General features: G+C 37.8%; 1 protein-coding gene across 1 annotated transcript in view; it reads right to left on the reverse strand.

The window, feature by feature from the left end:
• Window positions 1–832: 832 nt before the first annotated feature.
• The window catches only part of ABHD5 (abhydrolase domain containing 5, lysophosphatidic acid acyltransferase), a 28,206-nt gene continuing 9,340 nt past the window's right edge, over window positions 833–19,698 (reverse strand). The window contains exons 2-7 of the mRNA XM_063155316.1: window positions 15,072–15,157; window positions 14,422–14,794; window positions 10,841–10,995; window positions 6,609–6,720; window positions 5,888–6,074; window positions 833–3,915 (exon numbers count right to left, since the gene is read on the reverse strand). Of these exons, the coding sequence (XP_063011386.1) occupies window positions 3,826–3,915; window positions 5,888–6,074; window positions 6,609–6,720; window positions 10,841–10,995; window positions 14,422–14,794; window positions 15,072–15,157 (1,003 nt within the window). The 3' untranslated portion in view covers window positions 833–3,825. The remainder of the gene's footprint in view (window positions 3,916–5,887; window positions 6,075–6,608; window positions 6,721–10,840; window positions 10,996–14,421; window positions 14,795–15,071; window positions 15,158–19,698) is intronic.

Consider the following 19,698-nt stretch of genomic DNA (forward strand, 5'->3'; position numbering starts at 1 on the left):
AATTTTGCTGTTTCCAGCTGCCTCATTTTTTTTCTAGCTCTTACTGTTCCTTATGCTGTAGGCTGTCATTCCAGCCACGTGCCTCTGTTCTCCACACTGGTCTGCCCTCTGCCCATCACCTGCCTGCAAACCTGAAAGCTCCATCCATCTCCACCTGCTGCCACTAACACCAGAAGGCAGTTTCTGCACACACCTGTGTCCTGTTCTGATCTTACCAGTCCCCCTAAAATGTGTCTCTCTTCAGCTCGTGTAGTGCCTTATCCTTCCACAAGTTTCCCTTGTATTTCCTACAAAACATAATCCCTCGATGAAGGCTTCAAGGCTGTGCTGCCATGCTCAAAGACTGCAGGATGGGTTGATGGTCAAATGGCCAAAAGGACCCAACAAAATTACAGATATGCCAAGGAGCCCAAAAGCACTTGACTGTGAGCCTTAATATTCTGCAGGCTCATGTTTTAATGAAGGCTAACAAAACAGGCATTCCTGAAAATGTCTGCCCATAGGTTAATTCCAGATGTTTTTATTGCATTTAGTCTTGTTTTCATCCCACTGCAAAAGCTGAGTAACTGTGATCTGGAAGGGCTGGGAATTTGAGGAACCACAATGACCACAGAAAGCATTTCAGGCAGAGACTGGCACACCAAGTTGCAGCACAAACAGTTGTAGCAACCTTAAAAAGCTAACTTTTAAAAAAGAAAGGCCAGCATCGGTTTAATCCAAGGGAAGCCACATGATGACATTTCTCTTTCTTGGACCCATTTTTCCAAGATCAACACATAAGAATTCACATTTTCCATTTCCATTTCACAATCAGATACAAACAGGGACTTCCTTGTGATGGTTGCAAACATTTTATTATAGAGTCTTATCAACAAGTTCTCTGAAAATCAGTTTTTCAGAACTAAAATCTAATCTGGCAGGGTTCAATAAGTAACAAGATGAACTCAGCCATGTCAAACAAAATATTACTAAGTTACTTTAAATAAATTTTATCACAACAACCTCAGGAAGAGTGTGTCCTGGAGATTTAGGCAGTTTATCTTGGATTTTTATTAATATTTTGGATTCTTTTTGTTATGCTCTATTCTCTGGTACACAGCTGTCTTCATTTTGATGTTAGAATGGGATAGACTATTGGGTGCCTCTATGCCTGTTATTCTTGTCTTATTTGCAGTGCTGTAACAAAAACAGCATCATCAGCATTCAGTGCTCACCACAGTACATTTAAGCAACTGGTCACTGCACTGAAACAGAACTCCTGGAGAAACTGAGATTATTTCTGAAAAGTAATTGCCCACAAAAGGTCTAGCTCCCAAGTCTTTTCAGCCATTCATTTTCTGTTCAGCACCTCCTATGACATTTATTAAAGTAATTTGAGCAGATTATGTTGCACACAGTAGGACATTCTGAATTCCATCTTGACCTTCACAGTAGCACCTAATACTTCCTGGAAGATAACACAGAATCCTTTTCCTTATACATACAAACAACATTCTCAGCTTGCAGCTGCTTGTTGACAAACACTCACTAACTTCAGTTAAATACAAGGAAACCTAAGAACATTGAGACATTTGAAAATAAGCATTAATGTATTTTTAATGTATTTTGGATAATTTACCTCAACTTACTAATAACTCTTGATTTCCAGGGCTTAATTGCACATAATTTTTTAAAAAAGCAATATAATGTCATAACATTAATAAAATATAACATTAAAGAATTTTTTTATTGTGCAAAACATAAGCAATAAGTCTTATTAGTACAATAAGCTGAAAAAGCAAGGTATATTTAAAACAATATTCACATCCAGTGTGCAATTTTTATCCCTACTTCCAACTTTTGATGTGGAATCTACAATTCCCATCAGTAAGTGCTATCTGAAAATTCCAATAATTTGTTTCACCTTTTATTATTTGGAGAAGACTCAAAATTTATTTTTGCATTAGGTTTTTATGCACAACTAAAACAGCTGTTTAAATTGATAAATAAAAAATAAGACACTGAAAAGGGTGAAAAATAACCAACATGCTGAAGGCATCCACCTAAATGGTGGCATGACTGATAATTTATAGCTTATATTAAAAAATGGAATTGATAATTGATAATTCTGATTTTATATTTTCAAGATTTTAGCAAATAACTCAAAATTTTGTTTTACAGTTCTGGCATCTGCTAATTGAAAAAGAAATTTAATTCAATACTTATTTTTAATTAAAATATTTATCTTGCTAGATATGAAGTGCTACCAGTCAAGGCAGTCACAACAACTGTTTGATGTTTACATAGCACCGTACAGATAAATATCTCCTTCAGTAAGAGAGACTATGTTCTGCTGGGGAACATAATCACATTATCTCCTGAATATTTTAGGTATCTTTGCCTTCCACATCATAAATATGTGTAATGATTCCTTAATTTGATTAAAAATTGCACATAATTCAAGCTTTAAGATGGTGCTATCATTAATTCAAATTCTCTTTGTATAAAAGTATCAAGAACTCTTCAGTAGTCAATTGAATATTCAAAAACAGATCAATAGTTTTATGTAAACTTGTTAAAAAACAAACCACCACATTATTTGGCTTTAAAGTGACAAAGTATTTTTCTTAATATAATTTACTAGGCATGTGAAGTAGTAACATCGAACTATAATTCAAAAAGTAGCAGAGACTGGACTATCTCTGATATTGAAATACTCAATTAAAATATATAAACAATCTCCAAAACATGTAATTATTATTCATTACAGTGGTATTGTTCATTCCAATAATAATCCTTCCTATAAGGAGGCTGAATGTTAAATAAAATACATTAAGCTGTTGTAGTTCCCAATTAAAGAACATCAATATTCTGCCTCTCCTTCAGCTCAAATTCACTAAAATATGGACTAGGCTTTCTACTGAAAGAAAATGCGAAATAGGCTCACTATCCAGGTGGATATCTCCTAGCCCTAATCAAAATCTTATCAGCTTACCCACAACTGTTAGATTTAGACTAGTAACAAATCGTGCAGTAAAGTGTTAAAAATAGGTGGAGTAACTAACAAGCCATCTTTTGTATTTTAAATCACAGAAATCTGCACATCAAAATATTTATGGAAGCATGAGTGCTGGTGACATCATCGACTCTTACAAACTGAGTCTTCCGTAAAAGTTGCACAGATGGAAAAGGATGCCTCGAGATAAATGGAAATAAAATCCAACAGAAGATGGATTTCCCAATATTGAGCCTCAAATTCTTATAAACTAACAAACATATTTCAGTGACAGACATTGCTCATTATTTTGGCCCCATCCCTTTCCCAAAATCAGTTTCATAAGCTGTTACCACTTCAATTAAAAAACAAACCCTCTTAAAATATTGTATATGGAGTTCTGGGTTCCAAAAATAAAATACATTTGCAGTTTCATATTCTTGCTATGAAACATCAGCTAAAAAGTACGAGCATTCATAAAGTAACCAAATTGCATTTGGTACATTGTATCTCTATTGATACAGTTCTCCATGTTGGAGAATTCAGCATTTTTAGAGTTCAACATGTGCAAAGTTCAATTAAATTTTGAAGAAAATTCCAGTTTCAAAAGTTACATGTAATTTTGTATCTGACAGGACAATTTAAAAAAAAAAAGCTGTACAAAGTTAGCTTGAAATCTCTTCATTCCCCCCAAAAATAGGCACTCAGTGGTTTAAATGTGCAAATGGCTTCTTAGAAGAAACAGTGTGCAAGCAGAGCCTGTTCCATTAGCTCTGCATTCTTTAGTGATTTCCTAGAGTACTGCCATTAAATGCTATCTATGGTATGACTTTCTAAAGAACAGAGGACACTCAGTCCACAGAGTCACAGATGTCTTTCACTTTCTCGTTGAAGTCCTCAGGTTGATCGGCGTACACGTAATGACCCGCACCGAGGATAGCCTGGAGGATAAAGGTGAAGAAGCACGTCAGTATCAGCAATATGTAATAAACAAATAAATACTGGGATAGGTGAAGAACCCAGCTTTTACACACTACCCAAGAGTTGGCATCATGCAACTATGCTCTAGCTACATGATGCTCTAAACATAAGGAATACCAAAATATTCTTTCCTTGTAAAGAAACTTTGCTACACAGGAAAAGAAAGTAAAACCACTGCTTTTTCAACTGCTCACCTTGTTGAAAAAAAAAAAACCCCACCATGGAGACATGAACAAGTCACTGAACAACAAATTTAGTAGCCTTGCATATCAAATTTCTGATGCATCTTAAGTCCCTTCACTCTCCACTCAAATAGCCTACTTCTAGAATTTGTTATTATCTGTAAAAATGCTATGAAGTAAATTGTCACCACAGTGTACAGCAAAGGTACCTGACCTGCTCTCTATTTTACAGTCAGTCCAGAACTAACCTTTAAAAAAAAAAAATATTTTCCCCTCCCCTCCTTAAAACACCCTCTCAAGTCTCTAACCAAATGTCATACAAGTATAGCTATGTTATTGCGTTAAAAACTCCCAGAAACTCAAAGTAAAAATTAGTTAGGAATAAATGCATGTAACAAAACCACAGAATTTCTGTGCATTTTACCAAGCATGGCACTGCCAAGTCCACATCTCCATCTCATTAAAGCCCTTGCCCTCCTATGGGTTTTTGAGCATGCCTGCAATTTTACCACTCCAATTTACCTTTTAGAATCTGTATGTGGCTTGGCAAAATTTTAGCCTGGAATATAATACCATTTTCTACAGTTACTTCTAAAAGTCCCTGACCAGAGTGGAAAAAATCTCCCTGAATGGTATAAGCTTATCCCAGTAATATATTGTACAAATTTTAACACTGACTTTCTGTTACAAGTCCCTCTCTCTGGTTCAGCAGTTAAGTGACAATTTCAGTCTGGATGTCAACATTTATGAAATGTATCTGTGCTCTTTAACACACTTAAAACAGCTGGATAACAATGTCTTTTCTCTGAGTTTACAGCTCTAAATCCAGCTGTATCAAATTATAAAATTTTATCTGGGTGACTTGTTATAGTATACGATAAACCTTACATACTGTACACTTCTGTCCAGATAGTTCCAGACATCAGTAACATCACAGCTGGTGTGCTCAAACATTTTATCACCTCACAGCATTTCAACATGTATGCATATTCAATTATCACAGCTGACTGATGTGAAAATGTGTGAAGAATACTTTTGAATTAGTTAGTTTTTATAGAAATCAACAACAAAAAATGCAGTGTGCACATTCACATCAAGCTGTAATTATGCACATTTTAAATGACAATATCATACCTCTAAACAAAAACATCTTAGGTAGTAAGACAACACTAACTATTTTTTAATGACTTAAAGAAAGATGCTCACAAGATCCTAAGCAGCAGGTACAAACTGCTCTCTCATCAGAGGAACAAATATATTATACAGACAGATGAAGAGAGTTTATGATAGCCTCCCCACTATCTTATATATACATGGAAATAGTAGGGCTGGTGTGGTTTGATACACAGTGACCACAATACTTACTTCTATTAGCATGTTGTAGAACAAAATAAAGAATCACCTAGGCTTCTAGGGTTACAGCAAGTTTTGTTCTTAGCCTGGGGACTCAACACTTTTGTCTAGGTTTTCTCTGATGTAACATTTGTTTTCTCTCTCTCTGTTACAGAAAATAGAACTTATTACCCCAGGCTCTAAATCAAAAGTGACACCATTTCCACAGCTGGTATGAAAAAAGAGAGTCACAGAATAGTTTGGGTTGTATAGGACCTTAAAGCTCATCTAGTTCCGACCCCATGGGCAGGGACACCTCCAGACAGGTTGCTCAGGGCCCCATCCAACCTGGCCACATAGTTATGACTTAAAGAAATCCACACAAAAAACAAACAACTGCTTTAGAAGTCAAACTTACTATTGTCTTCACATAGGAATTTGGTCTCAGAGACTGGATAGTGCTGCCAGAATTGCCATCTATACATGAACGTGCTCCATAGACCACTGTGATAGGAATGTCTCGATCCATTTGTGAAATCCGTTGCAGCATTGGCCTTTTTGCCCATCCATAAGGAATCGTCATGTTCTTGAAAGCTGTTTCACCACTTCAAAGCATCAAAAAGGGTAAAAACCAATTTAAATTGCCATTGGATCTGCTTTTCATCTAAAATGGAGTATCTGTGCCTTTTGGCAGGACGGAGTACATGAGGCTGGGATTTTTTACAATTAAGAACACTAAGTTTCCAAGGTTTACATATAATGTTCAACAGGAAGAGCCCAGGTTTTTGCATGACTGAGTGGTAGCACTTCAAAGAATGAAATGCCTTATTTTTACAGTTTTTAAAGGAATTCTTTATACATTAAAATTCTCCAACAGTTATTTAAGTGAAATGCCCAAACTCTCACAGAATTAACACAAATTGAGAATAAATATAGAATTAGGATACGTTTTACATTTATCAGTATCTGGAATTCAGAAAAAGTGCAATGGTACCTTTTTCTTCAATATAATAAATGACACAATTAAAAATAAAACCAAACCAGCATGCACACTGCTGCCATGGCCATTGGAGGGAGTAGCAGGCACTTGGTAAATGAACAACAGACTTCAAAATATTCACTGGGAAATTCAGACTCACCTGGGTGACTGTACATTGCAGTGATAGATATATTCAGCCACAGTGTTATCATCAAACATTGATGAATATTTTCGCTTGAAGTCTGGTCTTAAACGCTGAACAAGGCTTAATCCTGTTAAAATGGGAAACATTGTTAGAGTGGAAATGTGTATAAACTGCTTTATCAGATTGCCTAATGCTTTTCATTAGAGCCCTGAGAACACATCCCCTTAAAACTCACGGCTTCTAAATGTGTATGTGGTTTTACCACTTGCATGTCTTAGAGAAACACAATGGAATTACACTTAATAGGAATGAAATTTAAATACTATAAAGAATCTTATGCTGCTCCCCCCCCACTGAATATATATGGGGAATGTTTGAGTCGGGTCACTACAGCAATAGAGGAAACCTACAGACTGGGACCAGCAAAAGGGCTAAGCAGTGCCTTTCTGTTACCAGTTTAGTCTCACATGATACCAACACATTCTCCTTGCTCTGGCAGCACTGGGTAGGTTAAATGCACTACACCTTTCAGGACCAGAAGGCACTGTTGAAAAAGCTGGGGTGTTTTCTTCCTTAAGTCTGTCTTCTCCTCTTACAGAACAGTCTGCTTCTGAACCTAGTTCCTCAGTTCCTCTAACTAGAGCGTAGTTGAAAGAACAGAAGTCTATGATGAAAAACAGGTGTAGAAATCTTAACATAAGGCACAACTACTGGTACAAATGAAGAGACTTAACGCTGAAAACCTTGTCCTTATGCTCTCCTAACAAGCCAATAGAGAAGTAGGCCTTTTCAGGGGCCAGTTCAGGCCTTCTAAACTTAAGAGTCTTTTCTGAATAACTTCTCTAAGGAAGAAGCCTCTTCTACATTGACCTGATGGATCTTTGGGACAAGAGCCTCATCACAAGGCTAATCTTAGTTTAAGAGTATTAGTCATCCCTAATATCTGATCTAAACTCTTCCATCATTACCCCTGTCTCATCACTACAGACCCTTTTAAAAAGTTGCTCTCCAGCCCTCTTGTAGGCCTCCTGAAGGTACTGTAAGGCTCCCACAAGGTGTCCCCAAAGCCTTCTCTTATGAAGCCCAACTCTTTCAGCTTGTCTTCATAGGAGAGGTGCTCCAGCCTTCTTATCTTCATGTCCCTCCTCTTGACTATCTCCAAGGAGAATGTCTCCAACATTCTTATACTGGAGCCCCAGAGTTGGATGCAGTATTCTACATGGGGTGTCACGAGAGCAGAGTAGAGGGGGAGAATCACCTCCCTCAATGCTGCTTTTGATGCAGCCCAGGATGCAGTTGGCTTTCTGGGCTGCAAGTACACATTGCTGGATCATTTTGGACTTCTCATCAACCAACCAACACCCCAGGTCTTTCTCCTCAGGACTGCTCTCCATCTATTCTCTGTTCAGAGGTGATCAGGATTGCCACAAGGCTTTCACACCGCCTTGTTGAACTTCACAAGGTTGCCATGAGCCCACCTCTCAAGGGGCCCTCTGGCTGGCATCTCTCCCCTACAGCTTGTTGTCCACACAGCTTGGTGCCATCAGCAGAGCTGCTGAGGGTGCACTCAATCCCACTGTTTGTGTTGCTGACAAAGGTGCATAACAACTGATCCCAACAGTGATCTGTGAGGAACCACACTCATCACTGGTCTCCATGTGGACACTGAGCTGACTGAGTGTGACTATTCGTGGTTATGTTTCCCCTTTCCCAGACAGTAGCAACTTCATGCTGTTGTTAATCTGTGCAATTATGATGATGTCACTTCTTCCCACCCAGTCCTGGGCAAAGGCCTGGTATTATTTATGCAGACCTTGTCACAGTGATCTATGTTTTCGTAACCTGGAGATTATTGCAACACACCCTTACACATGCTTTGAACAGATTTAGAAAATGAATACAGTGCAAGAGAAAATAATTCCCTTATGAAACAGTGATTTAACTCCCAAAGCAATGAAGATTTTGTAAAAATCTGGCAATTGGCTTTGCTCTATTTTCCCTGCATAGAGTACAATTGCTGGACTTCTTTTTCTGTGTGTTTGGGTTTTTTGAATACAAGTGAATACAGCTGGCTTGGAATAAGAGTACTTGGAAAAAAGAAATTAATTCTGCGCCTTGTCCAGCTGTCAGCATAGAGGCCATGCCACAAAGTGTTACCAAATTTTAGAATTCACTTTCTGTTTTGGTAAGAAGTGCCTTGTCCGTGGGTCCAATTCCAAAACATTTTTTCCCCTGGGAATTTACAGGGGAGAATGAAACAAGGATTCAAGGCAACTTGGAAAAAATTTTGGAATTAAATCAGACTGTAAGTCATTGTTGTAATATTTATTAAAGAAATTCTGAATTGTCTGGCTGATGTTTTCCACAGTGTCTATGAAAATACTGTAAGAAATTCTAACACTGAAGACACAGATTTCCACAAAAAGGGTGTGGTCACACTGACGTGTCTGTTGTGAGGAATTTTCAGGCATCCAGCTCTAGGAATGGAATTCAGAAATCCAACCTAAGCACCAAAGCCCCACCAAACTGTGAAACTCCTGGGTGAGTGTTCCAGTTAAGAAGGAAAACATGCAAATCAACTACCTGGAAACCACTCAAAGAAAAAAATATCTGGATTCTGTCTCTCTTCCAGTTTTAAGTATTTGCCCATGGGACTGATTAAATATCCATGTGATACTATGGTGATATTCAATGAACTTGCTCACATTTGAACTTACACCTTTGAATAAGAGCAATTGGCTTTAGAGTGAAATTCAAACAACCAGGTCTGCCCATCAGCTTAAACATGTCTGCACGTGGAAGGAAACTGGGGATCGGTTCAGTGCCTTCATCAGGTCAGGTCTGATGGTGACTTGCAGCACAGTGTATAGACCTACCCTTCTCTAAGAACTATGTTTCACCTGTCAAGAACTTAATTTGGTGATGAAAAACTTTTTTACCAGTGCAGTGAGAAACAGATGAAAAATTTTTTAAAGGCACTGCCCTTCATGGCAACCTGTAAGTGAGACTAGGTGTGGGGACACCTTGCCAGGACAGAATCTGCTTCTGCAGCACAGTTTGACTTCACTTATTGCTAAGGAAGACAATTTCAGCTTTGAATTTTCCCATGTGGATTGATTTATGCATGTTCTTGTTATTGGATAGAACACATTAAAACAGTGCATAACACTCAATATTTTCCAGGTTGTTTTCTTAACCAAATTAGCATTTTACTTAAAAAAAAAATAAATCTGTTTGTACAAAACATGCTGCTTGTCTGAAAAAGAAATTTGTCACACTACTGAAAAGAAACAAACAAATGAGCGTATGCAGCATATTGAAATATATATTCTATAGAAATAGATTTAGGAAACAGATGTGGTTTAAATGTAAACAATGCCTAGAAATCTCACGAGTTTATCTTCAGACTGAATACCAAAATTGATGAAGAGGTTAGTTAATTATATTTGTGAGGGATCTTAAGGATGTATTTTTCCAAGACTCTCCAGAAGATAACTCAGTAGGACAGAGAGTAACAGACAGATAATCTCTTTCTCCTCTAGAGGGAATAGCTATAATGACTTCTAGATTTTATTACACTCTTTATTTCCCAGATTAACTAAAACCAGTATTTTTAGTCAGCACTACCTAGCCCTAGTATTAGAGTATAGACAGTTTATCTACCATTCCATCAGTGCTGTTGAAGAAATGGAAATATGAACTGCCACCATAATGCAGGACACCAATGAGGCCCACAAGATTTCCTAGAGCAGTAAGAAAATGGCTAATGGAAAGAACCCAGTTTCAACTTCTTTAAACTCAGGCCAATTCTTGCATTTATGACAGATTGCCTTCTAATGTTAAGGGAATTTGGAAATCCCATTTGCTCATTAAACTGGAATTAGAAGTTTGATGAGCAAATTAGAACTGAAATGGACTGTGACCAGAGGCAACCAGAAAAAACCCTTTCACATTCACACCTCTCTGTCAGGGTTCCCCAACAGACACCTGCATAATCCAACTCACCATAACTGAACAGATCATATAGAGTAGCTTGCTGTAGACTATTGTACTAGTACCTCTAATAGCAAGAGTTTGCCTTCTTTCCTAAAGAGTTCAAACTTTCTTTATCCTCTCCCAGTTTCTCCTCCAACTCTTTCCTTCGTGGCTGATACAGACTTGCAAAAAAACTTATCATAATGTGTTGTCTGCTCCATGTTTATGCTTAACCAAAATAGAAATGGTATTTAAGAGTAGCTAAAACTCACCAAAGGGTCCTGCTATTCTTAGCCCAGCTAATGGATTAAATGGACTCAATATAGCTCCTAGTGCTTTGATCCAGATTGGAATTGGTCTTTCGTGCTCAGCATTGTCAGGCCTCTCTGGAAAACCCCATGGCTCCACTAAGATAAGATGCTTGACCCTGTTGGCAAAAAAGGTTCATGGGTTTAAAGTACAGTAGCTTTTCTTTAACTGAGCATGATGAAAACATGCTGTCTGTTTTAACAGATACATACATACAGCCTACTTTAGGTCACTTCTATCACAGAGGCTTATTACCTCGTTTCTGATTCATCAACTATTTTGATTTCAGTTACTAATTAGAGAGTGAATTGCACCTAATCATATGTATGAACCAGAAACATGGAAGCATGTGTCACAAAGAGAAACTCAGTACATTACAGATACCCACCATCACAAACCTTTGAGAGAAAGGATAGTCTTGTTTCTATTTTTAATAATAGCCTAATCTAAATGCTTAGTCAATATTATTTGCAGGAGCAGTTTAATTTGATAGGAAAGAGGATAATTGCATCTGTTTCATTAAAGTGAAGTTTCTAGAAGTCTAAGATCTCTGTTCAAAGAAGAGACACAATTTAACTGAAAAATCATCAAAGTAAAATCTGAACTGAAAAAGACAGTAAAACTAGCAGTAGTCTTCCAAATTGATTGATTTTAGGTCATGAAAGAAAACATCAGAGAAGCAATTTGTAAAATTATTACTCAAAGGAATATCAGTACAGAAAGCATTGTAGAAGTCTCCAGCACATGCAACTATTGATCACTTCATGCTGTGGGTTCCCCTCAAGCAAAATTCTAATTCATCCTGGTAGATTAGAATTGTCCCTTTCCCTTTAATTGTCCCTTTTCCATTTAATCCCATAATAACACCTATTCTTACATGTCCTAGATAGTGGTGATTTCTGGGAAAAAGTGACTCAACTATAGTTTTCAATTTAAAGATGATTTTCCATTTCAGCTTTCTCATTATCATTCTCTACAACTACCTGCCAGGAGGTTGTAGCAATCTGGGGGTTGGTCTCTTGTCCCAAGTAGCAAGCAATAGGACATGAGGAAACACCCTCAAGGAGGTTTAGATTGGATATTAGGAAAAATGTCCTCATTGAAAGGGCTGTCAAGCATTGGAACAGGCTGTCTTGTTCTATCTGGTCTAGTGGGATGTGTTCCTGCCCATGGCAGGGGGGTTGGAACCAGATAATCCTTTATGTCCCATCTCACCTATAACATTTTATGGTGCTACACCCAAGGAAGTGATTGAGTACCCATCTTTGGAGGTATTTAGATGTGTGAATGCAGTGTTTAAGGACATGGGTTAGTGGTGCACTTGGAAGTGCTGGGTGAACAGTTGGACTAGATCCTAAAAGTCTTATCTAACCTAAATCCATATACAGTTTCAATATTTTTATCTTATTTTTATCTTTATCTTTTTACCATTTTATCTTTACTTTTTCCTTAATTTCTTCCTTTCCTGTTAAAGCCATGAGATTATATATAAACACAGAAGAGTTCATAGTGCCTAAAATGATGCCAGAAGTGATCCCAAAAGTTATTTCTGGCTTATGATCAGTTGGGAAACCAAAACCCTGTGCTTGGAATGAAGGGTTGGAAAGGATTAACATCACAAAGACATTTCTTGGTTGTCAGCTCAGCTATGAGCATACTTGCACCCTGCAGCAAACAGCAATAGTAAGAGAGGACAGGGTAGAACCTAACTGTACAAACCAAGCAGGGGAGATCAGAGGCACAGCAGCGCAAGCCAGGAGGAGCCATTCAGGACAGCCACACACACCGTGCACAAACTATGGCATCAAGTATAATATGGCAAACAAATTAATAGAAATAAAGTAACCTTTGCTTCATGCTTCCTTTCTTAATACTTTCCTTCCTGTTTCGCATTTCTCCTTTTGGTAAACAAGCCTAAAACATAACCCAGGATAATGGGAAGTTGACTATGAGAATCACTTCCTAAGTAAATGTCCAGAAATTGCACGATTTGAAAATCATGGCCCACTTCAAGTTGGCAATATGCTAATGGGAATCTTTTTGGATTAGTAGCCTCGGATTTTCCATGGACTCTGGTACAGTATAGCAAATTAACGGATCATCTATGCTTGGAGAAACAGATGTACTTTCCTAACAATATGTATCCAGAATCCCTTAAGCCTCTAATGAATTGTTAGATAACCTGGCTGAAAGCTGTGCTATATTTATCACTTGATTCAATGCTCTTTTAGGACCCTAACAGTCAATTTGTTATTTTGGTGGTCTTAGTTTAATTTCAGAGAAATATTAATAATGTGAGAGCACAAACTGAAACATCTCCAAATTAATTAACCCCAACTGAAGCACAGTGAGGCATGAAAATAAAGCATCACTTTTGATATAAATCAGCAGTGGGCAAAACCAATATCCCATCCCATAGGGATAGTGCAGTGCCATTTATAGATCCTTTGGAAAAAGAGGTAAGGAAATGATAAGTGATCCCTACAAAAAGCTAACTACAGTTAGCTAGAAGTTGGTTTATAACTAAAAGGCTAACAGGTTTATATCTTTATTGCAATGCTGGATTTAGAAACACATCTACTTTCACACATCATTTCCAGCCACTTGTGCTAATTGTTGTCTATTTAGAAAGAAAAAGGCCAAGTGTTTTAGGGGAAAACGATGCATGAAATTACTTCAAATATATCCAAGTGAGAAACAAAGAAACAGTAAAACTTGACATGAATAGAAAAGAATAAGATATGTTTAGTAAAATATAGAATTTGCTATATGATGTGGAGAGTTAAGCTTACATTCAGTTTTTCATAGGAAACCACTAAGTGTATCCCAACAAAAGCATTGCCATTTTTTGATACAGAATTGCCTTGGTGGGTGAGATCCTAGCTCAGCAGGGAATAAATAACTGGACTTATAATCAGATATATTAAAAAAAAAAATATTACTTTAAGGGGAAAAAATGTATTAACTGTTGGACAAAACCTGGTGCAGAAAATACTGGTGAAATACAATTAGAGAACTACTGCAGATGGGTTGTCTTACAAAGAAATATGAAGTGGCACACAGACAATTTAAATCAAAGAGTCACTAAAATAATTTTTACATCATTCTACTGGCACCAGACTGACTGCTAGAATATAGGCATAAATTACCAAGGGGAATTAGAAGTTTCAATGTTATCCATAAGAGTGGGAAGTTTGGCAGAAACAGGCCTATTTTCCCTTCACAAAAACCATCTTTGAGACAAAACATTCACCAATAAATATATTAACTGCTATTTCACCTTATAAAATGGCAAGGGAGTACTGAACTGAAGAGGTACAGAAAAGTCTACAGAAAATCATGTTTACCATATCTACCTATTTCCTTCACCTGGAAATAAACCACACAATTAATACTTTGGTCTTAGAATTCTGTATAATTTCTTTAAATCATCACAGTCATCTACATAAATATTATCGACAAAGAGCCTGAAAAAGAAAATCTATATTAAAATCAATAGTCAAATACAGAGAAGGAATCCCTTTATTCCTTTATTTTCACATACCTTGATGGATATTTTAAGGAGTAAGCAGCAGCCAGGAATCCGCCTAGGTTGTGTCCAAGCAAAATCATTTTTTCTAGCCCCACCTCCTTTCTCCATTCTTCTATGGATTCCACAAACTGATTTTCTGCTTCCCGAGCATCAGTGTCAAAGTGGGGTCTACTGCTACGTCCAAATCCCAAGAGGTCGAAAGCATGAACGGTCCTGTTCTCACACAGATCTTCAAAGTTGAGAGCCCACAGTCCAACACCTCCTCCAAACCCATGCAGGAGAACAAGGGGAGTTTTATTTGAAAGGTCTGGAGAGAATGTCAATGTCCATATTTTATTTCCATTAGATATATACACGTATCGTTTATTGTATATGCTTGCAATACCTGGAGAAAAAAGGGGAAAAAATTGTGTTGCTAAACACACCTGACAAAATATAAAGTACATTCTACTGAAACCACTGTTTTAAATAGGGGCTCCTTTCAAAGGAGATCGCTTCTAATCAAGTATCTACATAAGTGAAAAATGAAAGTGTAATTTTAAACCTGCTTATTTCATCACAGTGTAAAATACATACTGAAAAACTTCTCTTGCTTATACTTAACGTTAATTTATAAAAAAACTAGTTATATCTATGAAACTTATTAAAAACCAAAGACTTACATTTTAGCATTTTGTCCTCAGCCTCTTTAAGGTGTAGCAGTGATGTGGGACACCAGGCAGGAAGCCAGCTGAATAACCACCCAAACCTACAACAGCAACATAGAATAAAAATATCTTGAGCAGCACGTTAATTTTTGGCACTGATGCTTTGAAGACATTTCTTTTGCTGCTCTTCATAAGAGAGCCCACATTAAGCACACGGTGTGAGGAACACTATTTTTGCACTGGGAGGGAATTAATTTTTTCCTGACTTTTTATAAAGTGGCATCACAAACGGGCATTCTTCAAAGGGTGAGCAGTTTTTCCACCGTGTCCTCCTATCAGAGCATACTGATCTGGAGACATGAACCCTCACATCAACCCAACAAGCTTGGCAGGATATGTAACAATCACTGGAGTTTCCAGCCTCCTCTCAAGTTCCTTTGGAAGTCTGCCTGCATAACCTTGCATGAACCTATTATTTCCAAAAAAGCAATAAGCTCTGCCTTCACCGGCCTAACCTGATTATTACTCTAAATTTAAAAAGTGAAAAATAAGCAGGTTTATTCTACCAAGCAAAAACCTAGGACCTTAATTACAAACTTAGAAACAAAGTCCCAGAGCAAAACAAACCAACAATTCCCTCTGCAGAAGCTGCTTTTCCAGCTGTCAAGTTACTATCTTGGTACAGCCAGCTTGACCATGAGAGCAGGGGGAATGACTCAGCTGGCAGCATTGCCTAGCCCAGTGCTGCAAAGCGTACGGCAGTTTGGTACATACCCAGATCTTCCTGGGTGCTAATTTACCCCCTGATTTTAAAACAGAATCTTATTTTTCCATCTCAGACTACCAGTGCAAAGCCGCCACTGCAGGACCTCGCAGGGAAGAGGATATCAGTCACCAAATCAACTTCCTCTAGCACTCTTTTTCTACACTGAACTGCTTTCCAGTTAGTTACATACAGAATTTTCAGGACTGAACACCGAGAGTATTAGTTACACAACAACTAATGCTGAAAGATTATTAGGTTACTAACATCCACTTTTTCAGCGTGCACAACTTATCAGTAATACATTAAAGACTGGGCCCCACAAGTTCTTTACCCAAAGGATCTTTTCCACACATTCTAAGGGGCTGATCTACCAGAGCTGCATAGCTCCTTAAGTTTATGATAAGATGGTTTTCTGGGAATGCACAATGCAACGGCAAGCAGCATTTTTCAGATTCACAGAAACCTGTGAGAGGACATTTAAGAAACAAAGCCCCAAACCATATCTGAACAGACCAGATTAATCATCCAATCACTCAGGCCCACTGCTATTCAGTATTATTCGTTCCTCTACAGTGATATCTGACTGTTCTGTAAATATTCATTCTCCTGACCCACCAGATCACTGGAGTTAAAAGTTACAAGGAGGGACCATGGGAATTGTTATCATCAATTTAATTGAAGAGCTGGCAACAGGTGGTTGTATGTCCTTCCATGCCATGTGCTCATGCAATCTAAGAAATGAAGGAACTTAGCACCTTTTAGGAAAATGGGCATCCAAGCATTCTGCTTCCACATTGTGCACAGTTATGCATTGATTTAAAAGTAAGATCTTTAAGAAGTTAAAGCTGGGACAAGCCAAAAGTAATTTTACCCGCAAGTAACCGTGAAATCAGAGTTTAACAACAACGCTAATTTTGTCCAGTGCTATGAATTACTCTGGTAAATTATTAAACAACAGCTAGGTCACCACTCTTCTGAGTCAAGCTTTCTGCTAATTACATGTTCAACTAGGCATTTTCATTCTTAATTCTTGGGTCAGAAACAAAACTAGTCACTATTTCCTCTAAGCTGAAACTCTATGTACTGTTTCTTCTCAGAAAAACCACTAAATAAGCAAAGAAAACACTTTAAAGATCTTATTTATTTATTCACAGACATGTAAAGCTGCAACATGCCAACAAGAAAACAGTGCAGGGATATGGCCACAATGAAACAGAAGTGACATCTACAGATCATAGTCCCAGAATTTTATTTCCTAGTCCTAGGGAGGCACAGGGATACTTAGAAAAATTATTTAGGAAAATGTATCAGAATGGTAAAGTTGCCCACTCCGTTTTTTGTTACCTACAAGATCTTTTTAGAAATACCGAGATTTCAATTCAGAAGAGGCATTGCATACATGTATAGTTTGACAAATACAGTTAGCAAGCTGAAGCTTTTAAAATTAAAACTATGTTTGCAATTCTGTCCTGTTATACTTGCTGAACTAAAAGAGTAAGCGGTGAAGGCTTTCATGCAAAAAAGTGAGTATTTTTTAGAAATACTATTTTAGAAAGAAAATATTTAGTTACCTATAGTCAAGGCTTAATCCTTTGTTTGCCTTCTTCCAGAAAAGATTTACCACATTGCTAGATGTTTTCCACACATAGAGAACAAACACTTATTTAATCTATTTGAATATTTTTTCTGATAACTTTGGAAGGCTATAGTTGTATAATTTCTTTCATACATCTGTGCTCAATGTGTCTTCTAAATGCATACAGGAACGTCCATTGCTTACGTGGTCTATCATTTTTATTTCTGTGCTATAAAGCTGTAAGTGCTACACAATGTCAAAAATGAAGCAATGGACCTTTCAAAACAGTGTGCACACCAGCAATGGAAATGAGTTATGAAAGAAAACAAAAGATTCCAGCAGTAGTTCCACATTGTAAGTGAGCTACCCACTGCCAGGAGTCAGACCCCACACTGCTCTCATCACCCACCACTTCCCTTACACTCTGTTCCCACCTGCCTTTTTGTGAAAAGTCAAGAGCAGAACCTTGTATTGTGAGGAGTTAGGAGGTCCACTGGCCTCAGCTACTTGCTTTTTCAGAAAGTGGGAAATAAATCTGGCAACTGACAGCCCAAATTTTTGTAATTTTTTACCAAATGTACTTACAGGTGTTACACATCAAATACCAAGGCACATAACTGGTGGAACTTAACCAGGGTATTTGTTTGTGGCCATGTAGTAACATGAACCACTGTGCACATCCATGCTAAAATAATCAATAACCAGCAGTAGGGCAAAGCATTGCATAGGGTGATTCCTTGCATCTTCAGTTTGGGGTTAGTCACATTCTTCACATCCATCTGAAAACATCTGGAATAACAGAGGCTGGAAAAATCAGAGGCTAGCAGGTGGGGTGGGGGGCTGCTGGCCTGCCAGGCATTCAAAGAAGTCACTCTCTCTGCTGACAGACCTCCACACACACTTCCACGCTTCTTCTAACACATCCAGGGAAGGAGACCAGAAGGAAGGGAAAGCCCTGGAGACACCCAATGCATGACCTTAGTGAAAGTCAAGGTGATTAGTGTCAGACTAGGAGATTAGTGGGGACCATCAGTAGCCTATGTTGATGATTAAATACTGTAATAAATAATGCAAACAAAAGGGACACATGCACAAACATCTGACTAAGTGGAGCTGCAACCACTACATGCAGGGGCCAAGTCACCAGGCAGGATCTAAAACACTGGCTGGCTGGAGCAAGTGGTCTGAGACCCTGCTTGCAAGCATAAGAAAGGATAAAAATAAATAATTATTACCATATTTTGACACTTAATAAGTGAATAAATATTGTGTTGAATGTAGCTCAGGATAATACTGCTTGTCCTCAGCTGCCTGAATGTTAATTTGAATCAAGATCTTACTGTCAGCACTGCTTGAATTGCCTGAGGGTAACTTTCAAAAGAGCTGAGAATCAAGTAGAGGCAGAGGTACAGTGAGCCTGACCCACCCATTCACCTCCACTGCTCAGATCAAACCAAATGAAGAATGTGGCAAATTGGTTGTACCACCAATGTTGGAGCTTTCTGTCAGCTCTGTTAACCCTATTCAGCTTGGTGAGAGTTGAATCCATGCAAGACAATTAATGGATCTGAAACCAGTCACAAATTTGACATAATCACCAAAAGTTTGTGAAAACTTAGATACTGCTGAAGAACTGAAAACATATATTCTAACAATGAGGTATGTACTGAAACAGCTAAACAGTCTATTTGATTTCTGGCCTGTATTGTGAATTTAAAAAATGAAGCTCTACCACATTAAAATATTCAGCAGAAGTTGCTTATAACTCTATGCAGGAGATATAATGTACAGAAATGGAGCTCATGCTCTCCCTTTTCAAGCTTAGGATTTACCTACATTAGAATTACAGGAATGGATGGCTTACAAGATGTATTAAGCTTGAAGTCATTCAATGGAAGCATCTCCCCACATACACCAGCAGTGCAGACCTAGCCGTCATGACCCATGGAAAGTCTGGTTTTGGCAGAACACCAAACCAAAAAACCTTTGCAAACCAAACAGGTTGCAAAAAGGTAACAGAATTCCACCAAACCACAGCAAACAAATACAATACCATTTGCTACATGACCACCTGTCAAAAATTTCTGACCCACCAAGACAGACATGCAAAAACCTTTCTAAAATGTTGAATGTAAAATCAGGTTTTCACTAAGAATTTTGAAGTTAGTATGGCAATCAAAACTCCCAGTACAGACCAAAAACCATGCAGCAGTGACAGGAGCGAGGAGAACAGATTTTCCTGTCACAAAGAATTACTTGGACTTTAAAATTACATCAGTAAGGAAGCCAGTGCTCAGGTT

This window comes from Melospiza melodia, chromosome 1 (genome assembly GCF_035770615.1).
Source record: "Melospiza melodia melodia isolate bMelMel2 chromosome 1, bMelMel2.pri, whole genome shotgun sequence".
Classification (NCBI taxonomy): domain Eukaryota; kingdom Metazoa; phylum Chordata; class Aves; order Passeriformes; family Passerellidae; genus Melospiza; species Melospiza melodia.